The following is a 22,455-nucleotide window of genomic DNA, read 5'->3' as shown; positions in this document are numbered from 1 at the left end:
GAGGGCTTGGACTAGATTCCAGACCAGCGGGCTGGCGCTGATTGCTGCTTTCTGGAAACCGAACCTTGTGTCCCTTCGATAAAAGCGAGCCAGCCCCCTTCCGCAGAGGGCGGCGTCTCTTGTCGCTGAGCCGAAAATGAGCTGTCAGGCTGAGCTCCTGTGCTCCGGCAGCCACGGCTCTGCGCCCGTTTTCCAGGTGTGGGTAGCCGGTAGAGAGCGCTGAGTGATAGGAGAGCTCTGTTTGCAGCCGGAATTCCAGGGGAGAGCGTTTTGGTGTGGGGAAGGTGTCCATTAGGGACTGCTTGGTGGCGCAGATCCATGAAGAACTCCAGATGTTGGAATGGCTCCTTCGGATCGGCGGAGACTCACATTTAGAAATCTAAACGTGAGAGCTGGGAGGGCCGGGGAGGTGGGACGTGGCTGGGCCCGGGCATGCCAGCCCAGCTAACTCGTTCCCCTCCCATCAGAGCGGCCAGACGGGGTCAGACCCAAGTTCCATGTAGCCCAGGGTCCTGTCTGCTGGCAGCGGCCAATGCCAGGTGCCCCAGAGGGAGGGAACGCAGCAGGGAATCCTCGGGTGATCCCTCCCCTGTCGCCCCTTCCCAGCCTCTGACACACACAGGCCAGGGACACTGTGCCTACCCATCCTGGCTAATAGCCATTCAGGGACCTAACCTCCATGAATTTATCTAGCTCTTCTTTGAACCCTGATACAGTCTTGGTCTTCACGTCCTCTGGCGAGGAGTTCCACAGGTTGACTGTGCGCTGCATGAAGAAAAACTTCCTTTGGTTTGTTTGAAACCTGCTGCCTATCTGCGTAGCACTGGGATGGTTTATGCTGGCGCTTTGTGTTTCAGCGCACTCTTTCCAGACGTGGTGAACTGCATGCAGACCGATAACCTGGAGCTGAAGAAGCTGGTCTACCTGTACCTCATGAATTATGCCAAGAGCCAGCCAGACATGGCCATTATGGCTGTCAACACCTTCGTAAAGGTGAGACGGGAGAGGTGAGGTGAAGGGCTCAGGCTCGCTTTGCCGTGTGTAGCCAGAACCTAGGTCACTGGGCGGAACCTCCGCCGCTGTCCTGTCTGAGCTTGGGGGAGGAACGAGACGCCCGCCACCCGGTCCACCAGTAATTGTGCAGGTTATGCTTTCGTTTCGGTTCCTCGGTGTGGAGGGACGCCCTAAATCCACACTGAGGCACCTAAGGGAGAGGCCCTCGTTAGCAGTCAGTGCGCGGCACCGCTGCAATGCAGATTGCTTTCGTTTCGGTTCCTCGGTGTGGAGGGACGCCCTAAATCCACACTGAGGCACCTAAGCGAGAGGCCCTCGTTAGCAGTCAGTGCGCGGCACCGCTGCAATGCAGATTGCTTTCGTTTCGGTTCCTCGGTGTGGAGGGACGCCCTAAATCCACACTGAGGCACCTAAGGGAGAGGCCCTCGTTAGCAGTCAGTACGCGGCACCGCTGCGCTGCAGATTGCTTTCGTTTCGGTTCCTCGGTGTGGAGGGACGCCCTAAATCCACACTGAGGCACCTAAGGGAGAGGCCCTCGTTAGCAGTCAGTGCGCGGCACCGCTGCCATGCAGATTGCTTTCGTTTCGGTTCCTCGGTGTGGAGGGACGCCCTAAATCCACACTGAGGCACCTAAGGGAGAGGCCCTCGTTAGCAGTCAGTGCGCGGCACCGCTGCCATGCAGATTGCTTTCGTTTCGGTTCCTCGGTGTGGAGGGACGCCCTAAATCCACACTGAGGCACCTAAGGGAGAGGCCCTCGTTGGCAGTCAGTGCGCGGCACCGCTGCCATGCAGATTGCTTTCGTTTCGGTTCCTCGGTGTGGAGGGACGCCCTAAATCCACACTGAGGCACCTAAGGGAGAGGCCCTCGTTGGCAGTCAGTGCGCGGCACCGCTGCCATGCAGATTGCTTTCGTTTCGGTTCCTCGGTGTGACGGGACGCCCTAAATCCACACTGAGGCACCTAAGGGAGAGGCCCTCGTTAGCAGTCAGTACGCGGCACCGCTGCAATGCAGATTGCTTTCGTTTCGGTTCCTCGGTGTGGAGGGACGCCCTAAATCTACACTGAGGCACCTAAGGGAGAGGCCCTCGTTAGCAGTCAGTGCGCGGCACCGCTGCAATGCAGATTGCTTTCGTTTCGGTTCCTCGGTGTGGAGGGACGCCCTAAATCCACACTGAGGCACCTAAGGGAGAGGCCCTCGTTAGCAGTCAGTGCGCGGCACCGCTGCCATGCAGATTGCTTTCGTTTCGGTTCCTCGGTGTGGAGGGACGCCCTAAATCCACACTGAGGCACCTAAGGGAGAGGCCCTCGTTAGCAGTCAGTGCGCGGCACCGCTGCCATGCAGATTGCTTTCGTTTCGGTTCCTCGGTGTGGAGGGACGCCCTAAATCCACACTGAGGCACCTAAGGGAGAGGCCCTCGTTAGCAGTCAGTGCGCGGCACCGCTGCCATGCAGATTGCTTTCGTTTCGGTTCCTCGGTGTGGAGGGACGCCCTAAATCCACACTGAGGCACCTAAGCGAGAGGCCCTCGTTAGCAGTCAGTGCGCGGCACCGCTGCCATGCAGATTGCTTTCGTTTCGGTTCCTCGGTGTGGAGGGACGCCCTAAATCCACACTGAGGCACCTAAGGGAGAGGCCCTCGTTAGCAGTCAGTGCGCGGCACCGCTGCAATGCAGATTGCTTTCGTTTCGGTTCCTCGGTGTGGAGGGACGCCCTAAATCCACACTGAGGCACCTAAGGGAGAGGCCCTCGTTAGCAGTCAGTGCGCGGCACCGCTGCCATGCAGATTGCTTTCGTTTCGGTTCCTCGGTGTGGAGGGACGCCCTAAATCCACACTGAGGCACCTAAGGGAGAGGCCCTCGTTAGCAGTCAGTGCGCGGCACCGCTGCCATGCAGATTGCTTTCGTTTCGGTTCCTCGGTGTGGATTGAGCTTGAGCCCCCAGCCTGAACGCTGGCCCAAAGACGGGCTGACTCTAGTGTCCCTTTCCACACCTGTAGGACTGTGAGGACCCCAACCCCCTGATCCGGGCCCTGGCTGTGCGGACAATGGGCTGCATCCGGGTGGATAAGATAACGGAGTACCTCTGTGAGCCCTTGAGAAAGTGTCTGAAGGACGAGGACCCCTACGTGCGCAAGACCGCAGCCGTCTGCGTGGCCAAGCTCCACGACATCAACGCCCAGCTGGTGGAGGACCAGGGCTTCCTGGACACGCTGAAGGACCTCATCTCGGACTCCAACCCTATGGTGAGCGCTCCTCCAGCCCTTCCTCTCTCTCCGAGTGCAGCAGTCTGCTCCCAGGCCCTCATCCTTGCCCCCCAGTCCAGGCACAGCCCTCTGCCTGGTGCGGCATTTGCTGCTTCAGCCGGGCCCCAGAACACAAGCACAGTGAGGGCTGTTCAGAGGCCTTGCTGACCAGACTAAGGAGGCTTCTTTGGGCTCGGGCAGGGACTCTCCTTGCCTAGAGCCCTTGGTGTCGGCCTCTCCCAGAGCCATGCTCGTGCCAGGCTGCAGCACGCTCAGCAGTGCGGAGGGGCCTGGGCACGGGACCTCGGGGCGCTCCCGGCTGGCTGCCGCCCGGTGGAAAGTGGCAGCTAACAGCCCGCGTGCTCCTGCAGGTGGTGGCTAATGCGGTAGCGGCCCTTTCCGAGATAGCAGAGTCCCACCCCAGCAGCAACCTGCTGGACCTGAACCCCCAGTCCATTAACAAGCTGCTGACGGCCCTGAACGAGTGCACCGAGTGGGGGCAGATCTTCATCCTGGACTGCCTGGCAAACTACATGCCCAAGGACGACCGGGAGGCCCAGAGGTAGGGGGGGGCAGACCCCACGCTGGCAGGCCCGGGGGGGGGGGGGGGGGGCAGACCCCACGCTGGCAGGCCCGGGGGGGGGGAGCAGCAGACCCCACGCTGGCAGGCCTGGGGGGGGGGGGGGGGGGGGGGGAGCGGCAGATCCCACGCTGGCAGGCCCGGGGGGGGGGGGGGAGCGGCAGATCCCACGCTGGCAGGCCCGGGGGGGGGGGGGGGGGAGCGGCAGACCCCACGCTGGCAGGCCTGGGGGGGGGCGGAGAGAGCGGCAGACCCCACGCTGGCAGGCCTGGGGGGGGGGGGGGGAGCGGCAGATCCCACGCTGGCAGGCCCGGGGGGGGGGGGGGGGGAGCGGCAGACCCCACGCTGGCAGGCCCGGGGGGGGGGGGGAGCGGCAGACCCCACGCTGGCAGGCCCGGGGGGGGGGAGCAGCAGACCCCACGCTGGCAGGCCTGGGGGGGAGGGGGGAGAGTGGCAGATCCCACGCTGGCAGGCCCGGGGGGGGGGGGGAGGAGCAGCAGACCCCACGCTGGCAGGCCTGGGGGGGGGCGGAGAGAGTGGCAGATCCCACGCTGGCAGGCCTGGGGGGGAGGGGGCGGAGAGAGCGGCAGATCCCACGCTGGCAGGCCCTGTGGATCCTGCTCTTGGGCTGCTGGGGCCCCTGGACCCGAGGGATCTAGCAACCAGGCTGCTTGACCGGTGACTCGAGGGTACGTTGGACGTATCCACGTACAGGCCAGGTCTCTGCCCAGCCCTGGGGGGGCAGGTTTCACTAGTGGCCTGGAGTGGGCACATTGCTTCCTGCTCCTGGTGAGGTCCCAGCTGTTCTCCCGGAGCCAGGAGATCTAGACTCTGCTTTCTCCCGAGCCTCTTGTGGCTTCTAGGCCGCCTCCAGGTGACGGCTCAGAAGTGGCCAAGATCCTTTTCTTGGCGGGCTGGGAGTTAGTCCAGTGGCCCTGGCAATGGGGGCCCCAGCAGGGCTGTGAGCCCAGCCTCCTTTCTGGGCAGCAGAGCGTGGCTCCGTGGCTGCAGGCCGTCCCTCCTGCGAGCTCCGCGCCGGTGCTCCCCAGGCTCTGCCGTGCGTGACCCTTTCTGCCCAGTGGCTCTGGATTGGCTTTTCTCTTTCTCCCGTGCCCCGGCAGCATCTGTGAGCGGGTGACGCCCCGGCTGTCCCACGCCAACTCTGCCGTGGTGCTCTCCGCAGTGAAAGTGCTGATGAAGTTCATGGAGATGCTGTCGAAGGACCTGGATTATTATGGCACCCTGCTGAAGAAGCTGGCTCCTCCTCTGGTCACGCTGCTCTCGGCCGAGCCGGAGCTGCAGTACGTGGCTCTGCGCAACATCAACCTCATTGTGCAGAAGAGGTGAGCCGCTGGCGGGCACGCAGACGGAGCCGGCCCGGGTCTCGCGCCAGGAGCTCGGGCAGCGCGGTAAGACGCCGGCAGGAGCGGCCCAGCCTGCTGTGCCAGCTCGGTTATAGGCCAACAGCATGAGCCCCGACTGGACAGGCACGTTGGCTGGGCTGGCAGGGGGGCGTCTGGTTACGACCTTTCGCGAAGCCTCTGTCCGCTCTGCAGCCCGTGGTCAGTGTTGCTGGCTGGCCCCGAAGGGCATCCCTTGGCTGTTCCAGGACATCCGATGATGGCGGCGGTCAGGGCGTGTCTCCCCTGGCTCACTGCGGCTAGCGCGTTCCAGGGAGACGCAGGGACTGCCAATGCCAGAAGCGGGCTGCAAGACGAAAGGTCTGCTCTGGCCAGCCCCATGCACCCCTCCAAGCTGGCTGTGTCCTTCGGGTATCCGCTGCTCCCCATTCCCTCTCCGGCGCAGGGGTGTTGGCTCTGGTGCCTGTTGGGCAGCCTCTGCTGATGCACTGCAGGGGCGGGGGCGACTGGCGCTTCGCTGGGGCACGTGACAAAATGTGGTGGGTCCGAGCGGTGCTAACCCCCGTGTCCGCCTCCAGGCCGGAAATCCTCAAGCATGAGATGAAGGTGTTCTTCGTGAAGTACAACGACCCCATCTACGTTAAACTGGAGAAACTGGACATCATGATCCGCCTGGCCTCCCAGGCCAACATCGCGCAGGTCAGCCCCTCCCCAGGGGAGCAGTCTGGCCGTACGCGCCTCCGTGCCCGCGACCCCTTCTGCACCACCTCCCCGTGGCCTGGCTTTGTCAGCGTGCACGGATGCCAGGCGGGGCCCTGGCGAGCAGCTGCATGTGGCTGGCCCCAGCTGTGACGCCTGCCTCCGTGCTCTCGGCTCAGGAGTTGGGTGGCTGAAGGCGGTTGGTGCGTTGGCAGAGCCCGCAGGCCACGGCCCTGTCCGCGTTCGGTCAGCCGCAGCCTCTGACTGCTCAGGAGCCCGCTGCCGTGCCCCTTTTGGGGGTCCCAGCCCCCACTGCCAAGGGCAGGGCTCACCTCTCTGCCCCTCCGGCAGGTGCTCGCCGAGCTGAAGGAGTACGCCACCGAAGTGGACGTGGACTTTGTGAGGAAGGCTGTACGAGCCATCGGCCGCTGTGCCATCAAGGTGGAGGTGAGCGGCAGGTGCTGGGGGGTGAGGGGCTGTGGCTGGACAAACCAGAATCCAAGCGGGGGCGGTGGAGTGCGCCGGAGCTGCCCTTGCAGGCGATCGACGCGCCCTCGTGCTGTGTCTAGCCCGGAGGCCACGTTCAGCAGTAGGTGCGACGTCTCGTGGGGTGGAATGGCTCAGCCCAGGCTGACTCCCTCTGCCCGCTCGGACTTGAGGCACCAGAGCTAGAAGGCTCGGACCGTCTCGGTGCAGAGGCGCACGTGAGAGGGGCTGCGGTTGTTCCAGAGATCTCCATCAGCCCTGCCACAGAGGGGCCTGGAACTTGTGCCGTCCATCCTCTTGGGGCTCCGTGATCACGGCTTGTGCTCTGGCGCTGCCTTTCCCAGTGCAAGGGTGGCTGTTGCAGACGGGCAGGGAGAAGGGTGTTTCGTGAGCCGACGATGGGCAGTCGGTCGTATTGAAGGACTGAGGAGCCGGGGGCTGGGTCCTTGGGGGGCAATTGGCCCTGCCCCGTGGGGCTGGGTGCGCAGGTGCTAGCTAACCGGAGGCGGGGCTCGGGATAGCAGCCCGGCTGTGCTGGACAGGAGCTGGAGGGAAGGGCCGTCCTTCACTCCGAGGGATGTTCCCTGGGGATTGGTGAACCTCGTGACGTTTTAGCGCTTAGCCCCGGGGCAGGACCAGCAGCCGTTGTACCAGAGGCAGCAGCGCGGGATGCAGGTGGGAGCTGGTCTGCGGGTTTGAAAACCAGCCCCTCATGGACCGGCTCCCTGTCGCCCTGCGCCGCTGGTCCTGAGACACAGGCGGCAGCGCGGGGGGGGGCAGCAGCCCCTGTCTGGGGGTCTGAGCTCCTGGACCCGGTGTGAGCCAGGCCTGAGCCAGGCTGCCTGCCCAGCTCCTAACGCACTTTAAACACGGAGCCACGGGGGGCAGGTCCCAGACCGGTGTGAGCCAGGACTGAGCCAGGCTGCCTGCCCAGCTCCTAACGCACTTTAAACACAGAGCCACGGGGGGCAGGTCCCGGACCGGTGTGAGCCAGGCCTGAGCCAGGCTGCCTGCCCAGCTCCTAACGCACTTTAAACACGGAGCCACGGGGGGCAGGTCCCGGACCGGTGTGAGCCAGGCCTGAGCCAGGCTGCCTGCCCAGCTCCTAACGCACTTTAAACACGGAGCCACGGGGGGCAGGTCCCGGACCGGTGTGAGCCAGGCCTGAGCCAGGCTGCCTGCCCAGCTCCTAACGCACTTTAAACACGGAGCCACGGGGGGCAGGTCCCGGACCGGCGTGAGCCAGGCCTGAGCCAGGCTGCCTGCCCAGCTCCTAACGCACTTTAAACACAGAGCCACGGGGGGCAGGTCCCGGACCGGTGTGAGCCAGGCCTGAGCCAGGCTGCCTGCCCAGCTCCTAACGCACTTTAAACACGGAGCCACGGGGGGCAGGTCCCGGACCGGTGTGAGCCAGGCCTGAGCCAGGCTGCCTGCCCAGCTCCTAACGCACTTTAAACACAGAGCCACAGGGGGCAGGTCCTGGACCGGTGTGAGCCAGGCTGCTGGCCCACCTGCTAAAATATTCCCTGGCAGGCAGAGGGGAGGGGAATGGGCGTAGCCTGCGGCATTAAGCCATATGAAGCAGTGGAAAGGGTAGTTGAGAGAGAGCGCAGCCTCGGGGCGTCGTGCAGGGAACTTCTGCAGAAGAGTGGCCCCAGTGGGCTTGTGGCTGGGCGGGGAGCACACGGGGCACCCCTGGGCACGCAGAGCCCGGCGGGCAGGCTGTGCCCCTCCTGTGTGCGCAGGGCAGTGGAGGGCAGGACGGGAGGGAGCACACGGGGCACCCTTGGGCGCGCAGAGCCCGGCGGGCAGGCTGTGCCCCTCCCGTGTGCGCAGGGCAGTGGAGGGCAGGACGGGAGGGAGCACACGGGGCACCCTTGGGCGCGCAGAGCCCGGCGGGCAGGCTGTGCCCCTCCCGTGTGCGCAGGGCAGTGGAGGGCAGGACGGGAGGGAGCACACGGGGCACCCTTGGGCGCGCAGAGCCCGGCGGGCAGGCTGTGCCCCTCCCGTGTGCGCAGGGCAGTGGAGGGCAGGACGGGAGGGAGCACACGGGGCACCCTTGGGCGCGCAGAGCCCGGCGGGCAGGCTGTGCCCCTCCCGTGTGCGCAGGGCGGTGGAGGGCAGGATGGGAGGGAGCACACGGGGCACCCCTGGGCGCGCAGAGCCCGGCGGGCAGGCTGTGCCCCTCCCGTGTGCGCAGGGCGGTGGAGGGCAGGACGGGAGGGAGCACACGGGGCACCCTTGGGCGCGCAGAGCCCGGCGGGCAGGCTGTGCCCCTCCCGTGTGCACAGGGCGGTGGAGGGCAGGACGGGAGGGAGCACACGGGGCACCCTTGGGCGCGCAGAGCCCGGCGGGCAGGCTGTGCCCCTCCCGTGTGCACAGGGCAGTGGAGGGCAGGACGGGAGGGAGCACACGGGGCACCCTTGGGCGCGCAGAGCCCGGCGGGCAGGCTGTGCCCCTCCCGTGTGCACAGGGCAGTGGAGGGCAGGACGGGAGGGAGCACACGGGGCACCCTTGGGCGCACAGAGCCCGGCGGGCAGGCTGTGCCCCTCCCGTGTGCGCAGGGCGGTGGAGGGCAGGACGGGAGGGAGCACACGGGGCACCCTTGGGCGCGCAGAGCCCGGCGGGCAGGCTGTGCCCCTCCCGTGTGCGCAGGGCGGTGGAGGGCAGGACGGGAGGGAGCACACGGGGCACCCTTGGGCGCGCAGAGCCCGGCGGGCAGGCTGTGCCCCTCCCGTGTGCGCAGGGCAGTGGAGGGCAGGACGGGAGGGAGCACACGGGGCACCCTTGGGCGCGCAGAGCCCGGCGGGCAGGCTGTGCCCCTCCCGTGTGCACAGGGCAGTGGAGGGCAGGACGGGAGGGAGCACACGGGGCACCCCTGGGCGCGCAGAGCCCGGCGGGCAGGCTGTGCCCCTCCCGTGTGCACAGGGCAGTGGAGGGCAGGACGGGAGGGAGCACACGGGGCACCCCTGGGCGCGCAGAGCCCGGCGGGCAGGCTGTGCCTCTCCCGTGTGCACAGGGCAGTGGAGGGCAGGATGGGAGGGAGCACACGGGGCACCCTTGGGCGCGCAGAGCCCGGCGGGCAGGCTGTGCCAGGGGCTCTACCTGTCGCTCTCTTCTCTGCCTAGCAATCGGCGGAGCGCTGCGTCAGCACCCTGCTGGACCTCATTCAGACCAAAGTCAATTATGTGGTGCAGGAAGCCATTGTGGTGATCAAAGACATCTTCCGCAAGTACCCCAACAAGTGCGTGATGCGGCCGCTGGCCCCACCGGGCGCTCGGGCAGGGCTGTCCTGGGGAGATCTCGCTGCTCCTGCCCCGTTCCTTGACCCCGTTCAGGAAGCAGCCAATCCCATTGGCCTCTTTGGGACACGAGCCAATGCGAAGCTGGTGTGTGCCAGCCTTGCAGAGGGGCCTTCCCGGTGCCGTCGGGGGCGCAGCAAGTCTGGGGTTGGCCACACCGGTGCTGACCGCAGTCTGTGAGGCAGCAGGCTTGGACTGTGCCCGGAATGGGGGTGGGTCTTACCTGAGGTAAAACGAGGTTCAGGAAAGCCAGCCCCCAGCTGAGACCCGACCCAGGCACGACACGACGTTCGGTTCCAGGCGGTGCCGCGTTCGGCCGGCTCTGCCTCTCCCCTGGGCTCGGTGTGTCTGATGCTGGTGTGTGGCAGTCCCTGTAAACGTGAGAGAAGAGGAGCCAGAGTCTCGGATGAGGCGCGTTCCTGGTGAAGGGCCCTTCGTGGGAGGGAGATTTCGGCTGCTTGTGCCACGTGCTGAAGTCCCCTCAGTGAAGCAGGGAGGGGCAATTCAGGGTGACTCAGGGACTGTCCCACAGGCGACTCTGGCTGTAACGGTCAGGCCGCCACCGTGCTGGGAAATGAGCAGCGGGCGAGTTGCTCGTATCTGAGGGAACGGGGCCAGGCCCGTCTCCAGGAAAAGCCATGATGTGGCTGAGGCCTTGGGGCGTGGCAGACTCCCGCTAGGTCCACGAGGGCCCCGGGGCAGACTGCGGCTAGCGAATGGCCTGCCCCTAGCCGCTGTCTCAGCAGGGTGGGAAAGGAGCCAGGTGCTGGAGAATACCCAGGTGGGAGCCCTTGGAATGGCCTGGCTGGCGATGGGACCTCCCTTCTGGTGGGCTGCTGGGAGTCCTGCGAGGGCTTCCTGAGCTCTTGGCCTGGAGCAAACCTCGTGTTGGCACTCCTCGCCATGGCCTGTCCCTCCTGCTCGGTCTCCCCCAGTCACCGACCGGGGCCAGGGCCGAGGGCCCCTGGCTGTGACGCAGGCGAACCGACGTGGGTCCGGTTGTCCCCGCTCTGCGGGGCGCCTGTCGTGTTGCACGGCAGGATTTCAACGCGTCACGCAGGCCCAGCCGTCCGGTCCCCTCTCGGCGAGCAGCCATTCGGGGCGGGGCCCTGCAGGTGCCATGTCGCGCATGGCAGAGGCGCCGGGAGCCACTCACCCTGTCTGCGACCGGGCAGGTACGAGAGCGTGATCGCCACCCTGTGCGAGAACCTGGACTCCCTGGATGAGCCCGAGGCCCGAGCAGCCATGATCTGGATCGTGGGCGAATACGCGGAGCGGATCGACAACGCGGACGAGCTGCTGGAGAGCTTCCTGGAGGGCTTCCACGACGAGAGCACCCAGGTGAATGGCTCAACGGCTGCGTGGCCTGCCCGTGGAGACCTGCTCGGAGCTGGGCTCGCTGGCCCCGCTGTGCGGAGGGAGGGAGGGAGGGAGGCTGCTGACGCTGCAGCGGGGGGGTCTGGCTGCTCGTTGGCTGTGCGCGGGGCTGAGCAGCAGGGTAATTGCGGCTTCGCTCCCCTTGCCGTTCTCGCGCCACCGAGTGCGGCATCTGCCCCCTGCAGAAGGCTCTGGCCTGGTCTGAAATCGGGCCTGCCCACGCTCGCTGTAAACGAAGGCCGTCAGCCCCTTGGAAACGCTGGGCATGGCTCGCGTCTGTCCCTAGTTGGGAGGTACGGAAACGGGTGCTCTCGCTCTCCGGCTCTTCTGGAATTAAGACAATGAACTGGGAGGTTCGAGTCCGTTCCTGTCTCTGCCACTGAGATCCAGTGAGACCTTGGGCACATCATTTAACCACCTGTTCCTCTGTTTGCATCATCAAAATGGGGGCGGTGCTGCCCTGCAGTACTTGGGGAGGGACGGGAAAGTGCTCTGAACTGAAACATGGCAGGAGCCAAGTAGCCCTCACATCTCCATGTAGCAAGGGGGAAGGGCAAATGGCTGTCATCTTGTTCCTCTCGCCTGCATCCCCGGGCGCTAGGACCAATCCCTGCCCTGAACTGGCGAGGGCAGAGACTGCGTGGCCGGGCCGGGGGCTGAGCTCGGCCATCCGGGGGGTGGGGGGCAGATTTCAGCTGGTGCGGGACGGGATCTGCGTTTGCTGGTGGGTGCGCATGGTCTGCTCCCTGACCCCTCCCTGCCCACGCGGTGCAGGTGCAGTTGCAGCTGCTGACGGCCATCGTAAAGCTCTTCCTGAAGAAGCCGACTGAGACTCAGGAGCTGGTGCAGCAGGTGCTGAGCCTCGCGACTCAGGTGGGTAGCACGTCCGCAGCGCCTTTGGCCAGAGTGGGCCTGCGGCCTCGGGGGCCGGCCCGGGACAAGGCGGGGAGGCAGGCGCGGGAGGGCGCCCCAGAACGGACCGTGTCGGTGCAGGCGACTGGCGAGCAGCGCTGCTGGTGGTCTGGCTCCCGAGAGCCGTGCAGCGGCCATGTTGGCCAGACACTGTCCTGGGGTTAACACGGCGGCAGGGGTGCCAGCTTGACAGCGGTCGGGGCCGGTCCCGCTTGGAGCCGCTAGCGGCTTGTACTCCTGGCTCCTGAGGTCTCTGCCAGGCCTGTTTGCCCAGGAGCCCGTGACCTCTGGGCTGCCCGTTCGAATCTGGGGTCCTGCTTCCCACTGCACCTGAGCTAGAATATCCCTCCGGCTGCAAGGCAGCCGCTGTGACGCCGCCTGGGCCGCAGGCTTTCCCGGCAGATGCTCAGTCGTGCTGGGCTCCGGGCTCTGTGCTAGGTGCTGCACAGATTGTTACCTGCAGGCACTGCAGCATGGGAGTGGAAGCAGGCCGAGGATTTTCTTGGCTCACCCGCCCTCCCTGCCATGACATGCCTGGAGAGACAGCCTCTCGAGCCCATCTGGCGCCCTCGGTCGCCTTGCCGCAGAGGTGCTGCCGAGGACTGAGGCGAGCTGGAGCGTCCGTAGCGATAAGGCAGGGAGATGGGTGAACATGCGCCCAAGTGCCTGCACCTTGCAGCGCGCGGCACCGCCGACCTGATGCTACGTGCCAGGTTTGCCCCGCCGCCTTGCAGCAGGGGTTGCTGAGGCGGCTGGCCCTGCCCAGGAGGGCTGCTGGCAGTGCTGGTCCCTGGGCCGGTGAGGAGCCCGTGCCTTGCTCTAATTGCTGCCTTCCCAAAGGACTCGGACAACCCGGACCTGCGGGACCGTGGCTACATCTACTGGCGCCTGCTCTCCACGGACCCCGTGGCTGCCAAGGAGGTGGTGCTGGCGGAGAAGCCGCTCATCTCCGAGGAGACGGACCTGATTGAGCCCACGCTGCTGGACGAGCTGATCTGCTACATCGGCACTCTGGCCTCCGTGTACCACAAGCCCCCCACTGCCTTCGTGGAGGGGAGCAGAGGCATCGTGCATAAGAGCTTGCCTCCGCGGACGGGCTCGTGAGTACCTAGCGGTGCCCCCGGCAGGCTCTGGGCCGAGCCCCTTCCCAGCCATGGGCTCCCCGTGGGGCCAGGCGCCCTCCCCCCAGCGCCGCCGGCTCTCTGGCCAGAGGGAGGATGCTGAGGTGTCGGGATGCTGAGCCTCTCACTCTTCAGTGCCCTGCCCTGCGGGAGCGCGTCTCCGGCAGGCCCAGGCTTCACCTCTCTCCCTCCGCAGGAGCGAGAGCGCAGAGAGCCCCGACGCAGCCCCCTCGGGGCCCCCCCCTTCAGAGCCACCAGCTGTTATCCCAACTCAGGGGGACCTCCTGGGGGACCTCCTGAACCTGGATCTGGGCCCCCCCGCGAGCGGGCCTCCTGTGGCTACATCCTCGGTGCAGCTGGGGGCCGTGGACCTTCTCGGAGGCGGCTTGGACAGCCTGGTAGGTCCTGGGGGTGCAGGCCTGGCTTGGAGTGTGCTCTCGCCAGGCTCTCCCCGCCCCGAGCCTGGCTCTGGACTGGGCGCTCACAGCTCAGCGGGTGGCGTGGGCTCGGGAAGGCTTGGACAGCCTGGTAGGTCCTGGGGGTGCTGGCCTGGCTTGGAGTGTGCTCTCGCCAGGCTCTCCCTGCCCCGAGCCTGGCTCTGGACTGGGCGCTCACAGCTCAGCGGGTGGCGTGGGCTCGGGAAGGCTTGGACAGCCTGGTAGGTCCTGGGGGTGCTGGCCTGGCTTGGAGTGTGCTCTCGCCAGGCTCTCCCTGCCCCGAGCCTGGCTCTGGACTGGGCGCTCACAGCTCAGCGGGTGGCGTGGGCTCGGGAAGGCTTGGACAGCCTGGTAGGTCCTGGGGGTGCAGGCCTGGCTTGGAGTGTGCTCTCGCCAGGCTCTCCCCGCCCCGAGCCTGGCTCTGGACTGGGCGCTCACAGCTCAGCATGTGGTGTGGGCTCGGGAAGGCTTGGACAGCCTGGTAGGTCCTGGGGGTGCTGGCCTGGCTTGGAGTGTGCTCTCGCCAGGCTCTCCCTGCCCCGAGCCTGGCTCTGGACTGGGCGCTCACAGCTCAGCGGGTGGCGTGGGCTCGGGAAGGCTTGGACAGCCTGGTAGGTCCTGGGGGTGCAGGCCTGGCTTGGAGTGTGCTCTCGCCAGGCTCTCCCCGCCCCGAGCCTGGCTCTGGACTGGGCGCTCACAGCTCAGTGGGTGGCGTAGGCTTGGCTCCTTGGGCAGGCTGCGCGTCGCTGGGAGCTGCAGGAGAGCCAGGCTGACGCCAGCGAGGTCTCTTGGCGCTCCAGGCCTGTGGCAGGTCTGGCGTGAGGCCAGCACGTGCCATCGCAGCCCCTGGTGCGGGGGGGAGGCTGCTTGGGAAGGCTCAGGACCAGTGAAACGGGGGGTGCTGAGCTCGGTCAGGAGCGGTTGGGCTGGCAGGGCAGAATAGCCACATGGACAGCCCAGAGGCGGGCGGCGCTGGGAGCTCCTGAAGCCGGTGGTATCCCCACCACGGCATCTCCCTGGCTGTCCTGGGGTACGGCCCCTGCACACACGGACAGTCTGATGTATGGGCTGGACTAACTCCTGTCCCTCCCCTTCTCTTGTCTCCTGGCTTGTGCGTCTCTGCATGTGGCTGGCTCCTCTCTTCACTGTGTCTCTTTCTGCTTGGAGATGGGGGACGAGTCTGAAGGGGTATGGATCAGCCCTTTTCACTAGCGCTCTGGGCCATCCCCACGGGGTCCCCTCGCCCACCTGCTCCCTGGCATGCAGCACAGACGGAGGGGGGATTAGTGACTGCTCGCGTGCCTGGAGGGGGCAAGGAGGAAAGCCGGGAGCTTAGCTTAGTTCAGGGCTTCACGTGATGCGGTCCCACTCCACTTGTAACCCTTTGGGGCTCCCACGGGGACCCTCCTGCAGCGCCCAGTACCCCTGCTCCCGGCCCCGGAGGAGAGGAATGCCGCAGTACAGGCAGTGCCCCCGAGCACCGGGCGGCCTTTCCGGCTGTCTCCGCCCTGCGTAGCTTGTTAGAGCAGCGTCCCGGTGGCGCTCACCTTGCAGCCCGGGCCCGGTGCCTGCCCCCGCTCTCAGCCAGGGCTCTGACAGTGCGGAGCTCCCCAGCGGGCCTGTCCTGTACTCGCTCGCCGCTGCCCTCTGACCTTCCTGTTTCTTGTCTCTGCAGCTGAGAAGCGATGTGGGAGGCAGCCCTGCCGTGAGTGTGCACCTTCCGTGTTACTGTCTGTCCCGTCTGCTCCCCCCCCCCTTCCCTTGCCTGGCTCAGAGTAACGGGCCTCCTTCTTTCATGCAGATGGGTGGCACCAGCGCAGCCGTGCCCCCGAGCCTCGGGCCCCCCCTCAGTGGTGGCTTGGGAGACCTATTTGATCTGGCCGGCGGAGTGGGCACGCTGTCAGGCTCCTACGTGGCGCCCCGAACGGTGAGTGGCCTGGCTAGCGGGCTCCAGCGTTCCCAGGCCGCGGGGGCTGCGCTACCGAAGATTAACCTGGGGTGGGGAAGCTGCTCAGGCGGAGGGGAACGTGGAGGATCCTTTGGTGCCGAGGGAGTCGGGCGTGGCCTGCAGGCTGACATGGCCTGGAGCCCCTCGGTGCCGGAACAGGGCACCTCTTAGGAAAGAGCAAGGGCTGGCCCCAGGGGAATCTTCCCCAGAAAGCTGCGACCATCTGAGCAGAGTCCCGCACGTCCCGCGCTAGTGACGCCCAGCAGGGCTGTGGGAAAGGGCCTGGGGCCCGTCGAGGGAGGCCACCTGCCAGTTCTCCTCGTGTGCCACCGGTCAGCGACTTCTTCCTGTCCTCAGGTCTGGCTCCCAGCCATGAAGGCCAAGGGGCTGGAGATCTCTGGCACATTCAGCCGTCAGGTGGGCACCATCTCCATGGACCTCTTGCTGACGAACAAGGCCTTGCAGGTGATGTCCGACTTCGCCATCCAGTTCAACCGGAACAGGTGAAAGGGCTGCAGCCGGCTCAGCGCGGGGAGGCTGGCGTTTGCCAGGACTAGCCAGGTGCAATCGACTTGCCCCCGGCCAGCGGGCCAGCTGCACATGGCTCGCCCTTGCCGAGCAGTGTTGCAGGCCCAGCTGTCTGCTCCAGGCTCCAAAAGCACCTGGGGACGGGAACAGCTCTGGCAAGAGAAGGGCTGGCCAGCCGCTGGGAGGCTCCTCGGATAGGGGGCAGCGGTGGGTCTGTGCGGGGCCTGGGCCAGCAAGCGGCAGGGGCTAGCCTGCGGCCATGCACTACAAGCGCTCCCCTTGCAACGCGGGGCAGCGCATAAAGGGAACTGCAGCAGGCTTGTGGGGAGGAGAACGAGGCTGCAGCTGGTTGCAGTGTCCTCCAGACAGGCCTTGGAGACGCCATCCCCATGTACCCGGCAGCCTGCGTGTTCCCTGGAGTCACTCTGGGGCACTGCTGCCAGCTAGGGCGGGTAACCGCCCCAGCCCGCTGGGCACTCGGCGGAGCCTGACTGGGGCTGCGGCCGTGGGGCCAGGCTGGGCAGCCTCGCGTGATGATCCTTCTCTCTGAGTGCCCATGGTGATGAGTAACCTGAGCCTCTAAGAAGTTGACTGAGGAGGCTGGTGCTCAGCTCAGAGCAGAGATTGCGGGAGGGACGGGTGCAGGGCTGCAGGGGGCGCTGGAGCGCTCGTTCGATGCCGGGACAGACCCGAGGCGTAATGCTCGGAGGCAGCCTAGAACGAAGGCTCTCGGGACCTGGCTGCCTGCCGCGCCCCAGGACCCACCATGGCTGAGATGTGTAATGGGCCTGGCTCCGCAGCCTGTGCTGGTCACGCGTGCGCTGCTCTGGAGACCGTGCTGCCCCGTGGGTACCAGCACAGGCAGGCAGAGAAGGGGGGGGGGGTTCCGTGGCCTGAGCAATGGCGTGGCCAGCCTGCCACACGGCCCGGTCAGCAGGCGGAGAAGGAAGGGGGGTTCCGTGGCCTGAGCAATGGCATGGCCAGCCTGCCACGCGGCCCTGTCAGCAGGCGGAGAAGGAAGGGGGGTTCCGTGGCCTGAGCAATGGCGCGGCCAGCCTGCCACGCGGCCCTGTCAGCAGGCGGAGAAGGAAGGGGGGTTCCGTGGCCTGAGCAATGGCGCGGCCAGCCTGCCACGCGGCCCTGTCAGCAGGCGGAGAAGGAAGGGGGGTTCCGTGGCCTGAGCAATGGCGCGGCCAGCCTGCCACGCGGCCCTGTCAGCAGGCGGAGAAGGAAGGGGGGTTCCGTGGCCTGAGCAATTGCGCGGCCAGCCTGCCACGCGGCCCGGTCAGCAGGCAGAGAAGGGGGGGGGGGTTCCGTGGCCTGAGCAATGGCGCGGCCAGCCTGCCACGCGGCCCTGTCAGCAGGCGGAGAAGGGGGGGGGGGTTCCGTGGCCTGAGCAATGGCGTGGCCAGCCTGCCACGCGGCCCTGTCAGCAGGCGGAGAAGGAAGGGGGGTTCTGTGGCCTGAGCAATGGCGGCCAGCCTGCCACGCGGCCCTGTCAGCAGGCGGAGAAGGAAGGGGGGTTCTGTGGCCTGAGCAATGGCGGCCGGCCTGCCACACGGCCCAGTCAGCAGGCAGAGAAGGAAGGGGGGTTCCGTGGCCTGAGCAATGGCGGCCGGCCTGCCACGCGGCCCAGTCAGCAGGCAGAGAAGGAGGGGGGGTTCCGTGGCCTGAGCAATGGCGTGGCCGGCCTGCCACGTGGCCCGGTCAGCAGGCGGAGAAGGAAGGGGGGTTCCGTGGCCTGAGCAATGGCGGCCGGCCTGCCACATGGCCCGGTCAGCAGGCAGAGAAGGAGGGGGGGTTCCGTGGCCTGAGCAATGGCGGCCGGCCTGCCACACGGCCCGGTCAGCAGGCAGAGAAGGAGGGGGGGTTCCGTGGCCTGAGCAATGGCGTGGCCGGCCTGCCACGCGGCCCGGTCAGCAGGCTGGTGCATGTGCTGCCCAGGGAAGGCCGCTGGCACGAGCTGCCACTAGCATCCTCTCCCTGCCTGGCAGGGCACTCGCGAGCCACAGGAATTCTAGCAGTCGCCTGCCTCTCCCCACTCACCCACCAGCTCTCTGGGGTGTACCCACAGCTTTGGCCTGGCACCAGCAGCTCCTCTCCAGATCCACGCCCCTCTCGCGCCCAACCAGACCGTGGAGATCTCCCTGCCTCTCAACACGGTTGGCTCAGTCATGAAGATGGAGCCTCTCAACAACCTGCAGGTGAGGCGCCCGTGGCCTTTGCGCTCACGTGGCCCAGCCTGAGTAGCACCGTGGGGATGGGAGGGGAGGGATGCCAAATGTGGCAGCGGCTTGAGGGACTCCCCTCATCCAGAAGAGGCTGCGTTGGGGGAGCGGATGCCGGGACGTGGGGAGAGTTGGTATTTCCTGCGTGTGGAACTCGGCTGCAGCCGGTCTCTCTGCTTCCGGGAGCCTTCTCTGCACATGGCCCGGCCAGATGCAACTGATCCCGTGCCCCCAGCTTCGCAGAGTGCCAGCACTTGGCGCGTGGTTCGCCTCGGGAGGAGGCGCTGCACCTGCGTGGGAAGGGGCCTGTAGGAGTGTGGGTTTGGCAGGGGCCCTGCTCTTCGGGTAATAACACTGGCCAGGCTCGGCCACCCTCAGCTGATCTGTGCCCAGGAGCCGAACGGCTCCGATTAGAGCTCGAGCGCTCCTGGGGCCTGGCTCCATGCTGGCTGCCCTGGACCCTTGCCTCGCCTCCAAGCCAGCCGTGCGTGGGTGGGGGCACCTGAGGGAAAGCTAACGCCCACTGCCCCTTGGCACCAGGTCGCCGTGAAGAACAACATCGACGTGTTCTACTTCAGCACCTTGTACCCGCTGCACATCCTCTTCGTGGAAGACGGGAAGATGGGTGAGCGGGGGGCTTTGCCTCGCACGTGGGGAAGGCGGAACCAGGCTGCTGCAGTGCTGGGCGGGAGGAGCGGGGGAGAACTCCTGCGCAGGCAGCTGAAGTGCAGTCCCTCCACTGGCCCCCCATGCTGCTTGCTGTCCAGAGGGAATCCTTGCGGCGAGGGGCTATCACTGGACCGATTCAGGGGCCGCTCTGGAGCTGGGCAGCATTAACCATCCACATCGCCGTTTCCAGCCCTGTCGCTCCCGACTCTTGGCCTTGGGGGAAGAGAATTGGGATGTCCCGACAGTCAGCCTAGAGCAGGGGCTGCCGTGCCCTCTTGCCAAGCCGCTTGTCCTTGCTGCTTTCCGCAGCAGGGCTGGGGAAGGACTGAGGACGGTAACCCGCTTCCCTGTGAGTCCCTCCTAGGAGTCGGCTACAGTGCACCTTTTGCCAGGCATGTGTGTAGAGCCTCCACACGTGCACACGCCTGTCTGCACGAGGCACTACAACCATGCTGACGAATACGGCAAGATTGGAGCAGCCTCGTATAAATTCAGCCAGAATCCAGTGCAGTTCTGCTAATCGAGCCTTGATTGTACATGTCTTCTAAAAAAATGCTTCCAGCAGGGCTGGCCTAAACTCTGGCAGCTCATGAAGGCCACTTGGTGCTGAATGAGCACCCGCCCGGGGCTTAACAGCTTAGCTGATGCCCTTTCAGTTCCCACCTGCAGTTAATCCAGATGAATTTTCCTAGCACTGCCGTGGACAAGCCCGCAGGGACCCATTTCTCCAGGTTGTGGGAAGCAGGGGCCCTTCTTTGAGGGCAGTGGGCAGATGTGTGTCTGCAGGGGAGGTAGCCAATCCCGTGGGTTTCATGGCCCAGACTTGCTTCTGTCTCCAGAGCGGCAGATGTTCCTGGCCACCTGGAAGGACATTCCGAATGAGAACGAAGCCCAGTTCCAGATCAAAGAGTGTCCTCTCAGTGCAGGTGAGCGCTTTGGGAACCGGGCCCGAGCTGGCAAAGGCAGCCCAGCCCCCTCTCCGTCCCTGTGAGCAGAGGGGGCTGCGCTGGGTTGAAGTCGGGAGGAAGCGGCTGCTTTGTGACGCACCCAGGCTCTGTCGCATGCCGAGCGATTCCTGGCCATAAGTCCCTCCCTCCTGCCTGGTATGGTTCTCGGTCAGCACCCCAGTGCCCATCGCATGTTCCGTAGGGTCTGAGTCAGAGACTCCAGCTGTGCAGTCCCCGTTCCTTGCCCCATGCCGCTACCGGGCTGGGCTGGGATTCCCGGCTTGGGTCAGTGTCCGTTTCCCACACAACCCAGCAGAGTCAGAGGGTGAAAATCCAATGCGGACAGGTCCCTTGGTCTCTGAGGGCGGCTCCGCACCGTGGTGGAGAGGTGTGTCCCGCGCAAGCACCTACAGAGTAAGAGGGAATGAATTTTATTCTGCGCATGGCACATCAGAGCAGCCACCTCGTTCGCAGGAGTCTGCTCAGGAAGTGCTGGGGAGTGCAGGACTGCCAGAGAATCGCCTGTGTATGTCATCACGCTGGGGCTGGCTGGGACCGGGTACTTGCCGACGAGTCGCTGCGGGGCAGGCTGCTTACAAACAGAAGGAGCAGAGCAGCCTGTTTGGCAGCTCAGTCCCATGTGCTCAGGGCAGCAGCCCCCTAAATGTGGGTCTGGGAGAGACACAAACTGCCCGCCACGTCCTGCTCTGGGGTCTCAAAGCCCCTTTAAGCAAGGGGGGCTCACTGCACAGTGACAGCCGCCCAGCCGTGTCTGCAGCACTCCCGACTCAGCTGCCTCTGTCTGTCCGCACAGATGCTGTTAGCAGCAAGCTTCAAGGCAGCAACATCTTCACGGTAGCCAAGCGCAACGTGGAGGGCCAAGACATGCTGTACCAGTCTCTCAAGCTGACCAATGGGATCTGGGTCCTGGCGGAGCTGCGAATCCAGCCCGGCAGCCCCGGCTTAATGGTAAGACAGCTCCTCCCAGAGGCTAGTGCCAGGGTCGCCAGCGCTGAGCTCCGTGTTCTCTTGGCCTCCCAGCCCCGTGTTGGCGCCGATTCACGTGGTGCTCGTCCCCGTCGGCCAGGGTTCTCGCCTGAGGCCTTCTGCAGCTCTCCAGCCTGTTGGCCCACGGGGCATCCCTGGGTGCCTTGGGCTGCCAGCAGTCCCTGGGCTCCTCGGCTTGGGAATCCCAATTGGGGCAAACTTCCGGCATTGGCCCAGGCCGCCGGCTCCAGGGCTCAGTGTGAGAACAGCTGGGGCTGTCCCGGGCTCTCTGGGAACGCTGGGTGCGCTGCGTAATGGTGATGGAGCATTGGCACTTCCTGGTTAGCAGGGGGCTAACCGCGCTCGGGCCCCCTGGCCCTGGCTTCTGTGCTGGTGCACGAGCGCAGTGTTTAGCGGGGCCCCTGCCCTCACAGCCTCGGCTCCCCAGTGTCTCCAGGGGCATGGCCAGGGGTGTCCCAGGATGTGGGGCAGGCTGGCTGGAGGGCTGGGCCATGCCTGGCTGTTAGGGGAGGCACAGCCTTTCTGACCCCCCTTCCCCGGTGGCCATCAGGCCAGTCTGCCCCACCCTGAACCCCGGCCTTTAGCCTGTGTCTCTGCCTATCCACAGCCTTTTGCTAGAGGCTGTGCCCTGGCGCATCCGGCGGGTGCCTCTCGGATGGCGCTCCCTGAGGTCCGCTGGATTCTCTCCCTCTCTCCTGCAGCTCTCTGTGAAGTGCCGTGCGCCCGAGGTCTCCCCATACGTGTACCAAGCCTACGAGACCATTGTGAAGAACTGAGGCCCACAGCTGCTCCCCTCTCCTGTGCCCCGCTGAGGGAACGGCTCCGTTTGCAAGCTCAAGACCCCTGGAGACCACTGGCTCCCTGCTGCTGTGCGTGACGTGAATGGCCATCCTGTGCCGGGTGGGGGGAGAAGGGGGAGGTCGAGCTGTGAGTCAGTGCCTCTGTGTAGAATTTTGTCCTGTAAAGTCATGCAGTGTCCTCTTGGCTGCCGCTGTCCTTTCAGAGCTCAGTGCCCACTGTCTCGTCACTCCCTGCAGCCCCTCCGTGCAAAGTCAGTGACGTGCCCCAGTGCTTAGGTGGGCTTGTGCTGCCTGGCGTCCCTTGCCTTGAACGCATGTGCTGGCTGGTGCAGAAGTCCTCGCTAGTAACCCCTCTGCCGACGGGCTAGCCCTGCTGGAGCACCCTATGCATGGGGCTCTGTCTCCCGTCGGCTTGGGACAGCCAGGCGCCCCCGTGGGGCTGCTCTGAGCCACCCTTCCTGGGCGGAGGGGCTGGCGACTAGGGATTCCTGCGGAAGCTTGGCCCAAGTCTCAGCCCGGGGGATGAAGCAGGAGTTAAAATGATTTCGGGCTCTTGGCTGCTGTAGGGTAATTGCTGAAAGCGCTTTGGCTGCTGCCTGGCCAGCCCTGCAGGCTGAATGGCTGCCTTGGATCTTTGCTTCGTGCTGGGAGGTCTCCAGGGAGAGCTGCCCTTCCTCTTAAACATGTGAAAGGCCCGTGTTCTGCATTCCCTGCCCTCCCCAAGCGCATGGCCCATAAGGCAGAGTGCAGCGCCCGACGGGGTAGCTCCCCGGTCCCCTCAGAGCAGCGGGCTGGAG

General features: G+C 65.8%; 1 protein-coding gene and 1 non-coding gene across 5 annotated transcripts in view; both read left to right on the top strand.

Moving 5' to 3' along the window:
• The window catches only part of AP1B1 (adaptor related protein complex 1 subunit beta 1), a 33,804-nt gene extending 11,962 nt beyond the window's left edge, over positions 1-21,842 (top strand). For 2 of the 4 annotated variants that reach the window (XM_075897917.2, XM_075897918.2), the window contains exons 4-23: positions 858-993; positions 3,010-3,255; positions 3,627-3,817; positions 4,957-5,178; positions 5,775-5,895; positions 6,247-6,342; positions 9,510-9,625; positions 10,859-11,024; positions 11,835-11,933; positions 12,813-13,072; positions 13,290-13,491; positions 14,698-14,718; positions 15,206-15,235; positions 15,332-15,457; positions 15,836-15,981; positions 18,081-18,210; positions 18,775-18,859; positions 19,743-19,829; positions 20,665-20,819; positions 21,560-21,842. In XM_075897917.2, the coding sequence (XP_075754032.1) occupies positions 858-993; positions 3,010-3,255; positions 3,627-3,817; positions 4,957-5,178; positions 5,775-5,895; positions 6,247-6,342; positions 9,510-9,625; positions 10,859-11,024; positions 11,835-11,933; positions 12,813-13,072; positions 13,290-13,491; positions 14,698-14,718; positions 15,206-15,235; positions 15,332-15,457; positions 15,836-15,981; positions 18,081-18,210; positions 18,775-18,859; positions 19,743-19,829; positions 20,665-20,819; positions 21,560-21,634 (2,710 nt within the window). In that variant the 3' untranslated portion in view covers positions 21,635-21,842. The remainder of the gene's footprint in view (positions 1-857; positions 994-3,009; positions 3,256-3,626; positions 3,818-4,956; positions 5,179-5,774; positions 5,896-6,246; positions 6,343-9,509; positions 9,626-10,858; positions 11,025-11,834; positions 11,934-12,812; positions 13,073-13,289; positions 13,492-14,697; positions 14,719-15,205; positions 15,236-15,331; positions 15,458-15,835; positions 15,982-18,080; positions 18,211-18,774; positions 18,860-19,742; positions 19,830-20,664; positions 20,820-21,559) is intronic. The other 2 variants (XM_075897915.2, XM_075897916.2) reach the window with 2 other exon arrangements.
• On the top strand, positions 16,520-16,616 carry LOC112546921 (small nucleolar RNA SNORD125). The gene has a single exon (XR_003090648.2). It is a non-coding gene; the product is annotated as a small nucleolar RNA SNORD125 (small nucleolar RNA).
• Positions 21,843-22,455: the final 613 nt, after the last annotated feature.

This window comes from Pelodiscus sinensis, chromosome Z (assembly GCF_052426305.1).
Source record: "Pelodiscus sinensis isolate ZL-2025 chromosome Z, ASM5242630v1, whole genome shotgun sequence".
Classification (NCBI taxonomy): Eukaryota; Metazoa; Chordata; order Testudines; family Trionychidae; genus Pelodiscus; species Pelodiscus sinensis.
Note: the sequence above shows the minus strand (reverse complement) of the source record. Positions and strands in the feature narration are given on the sequence as shown.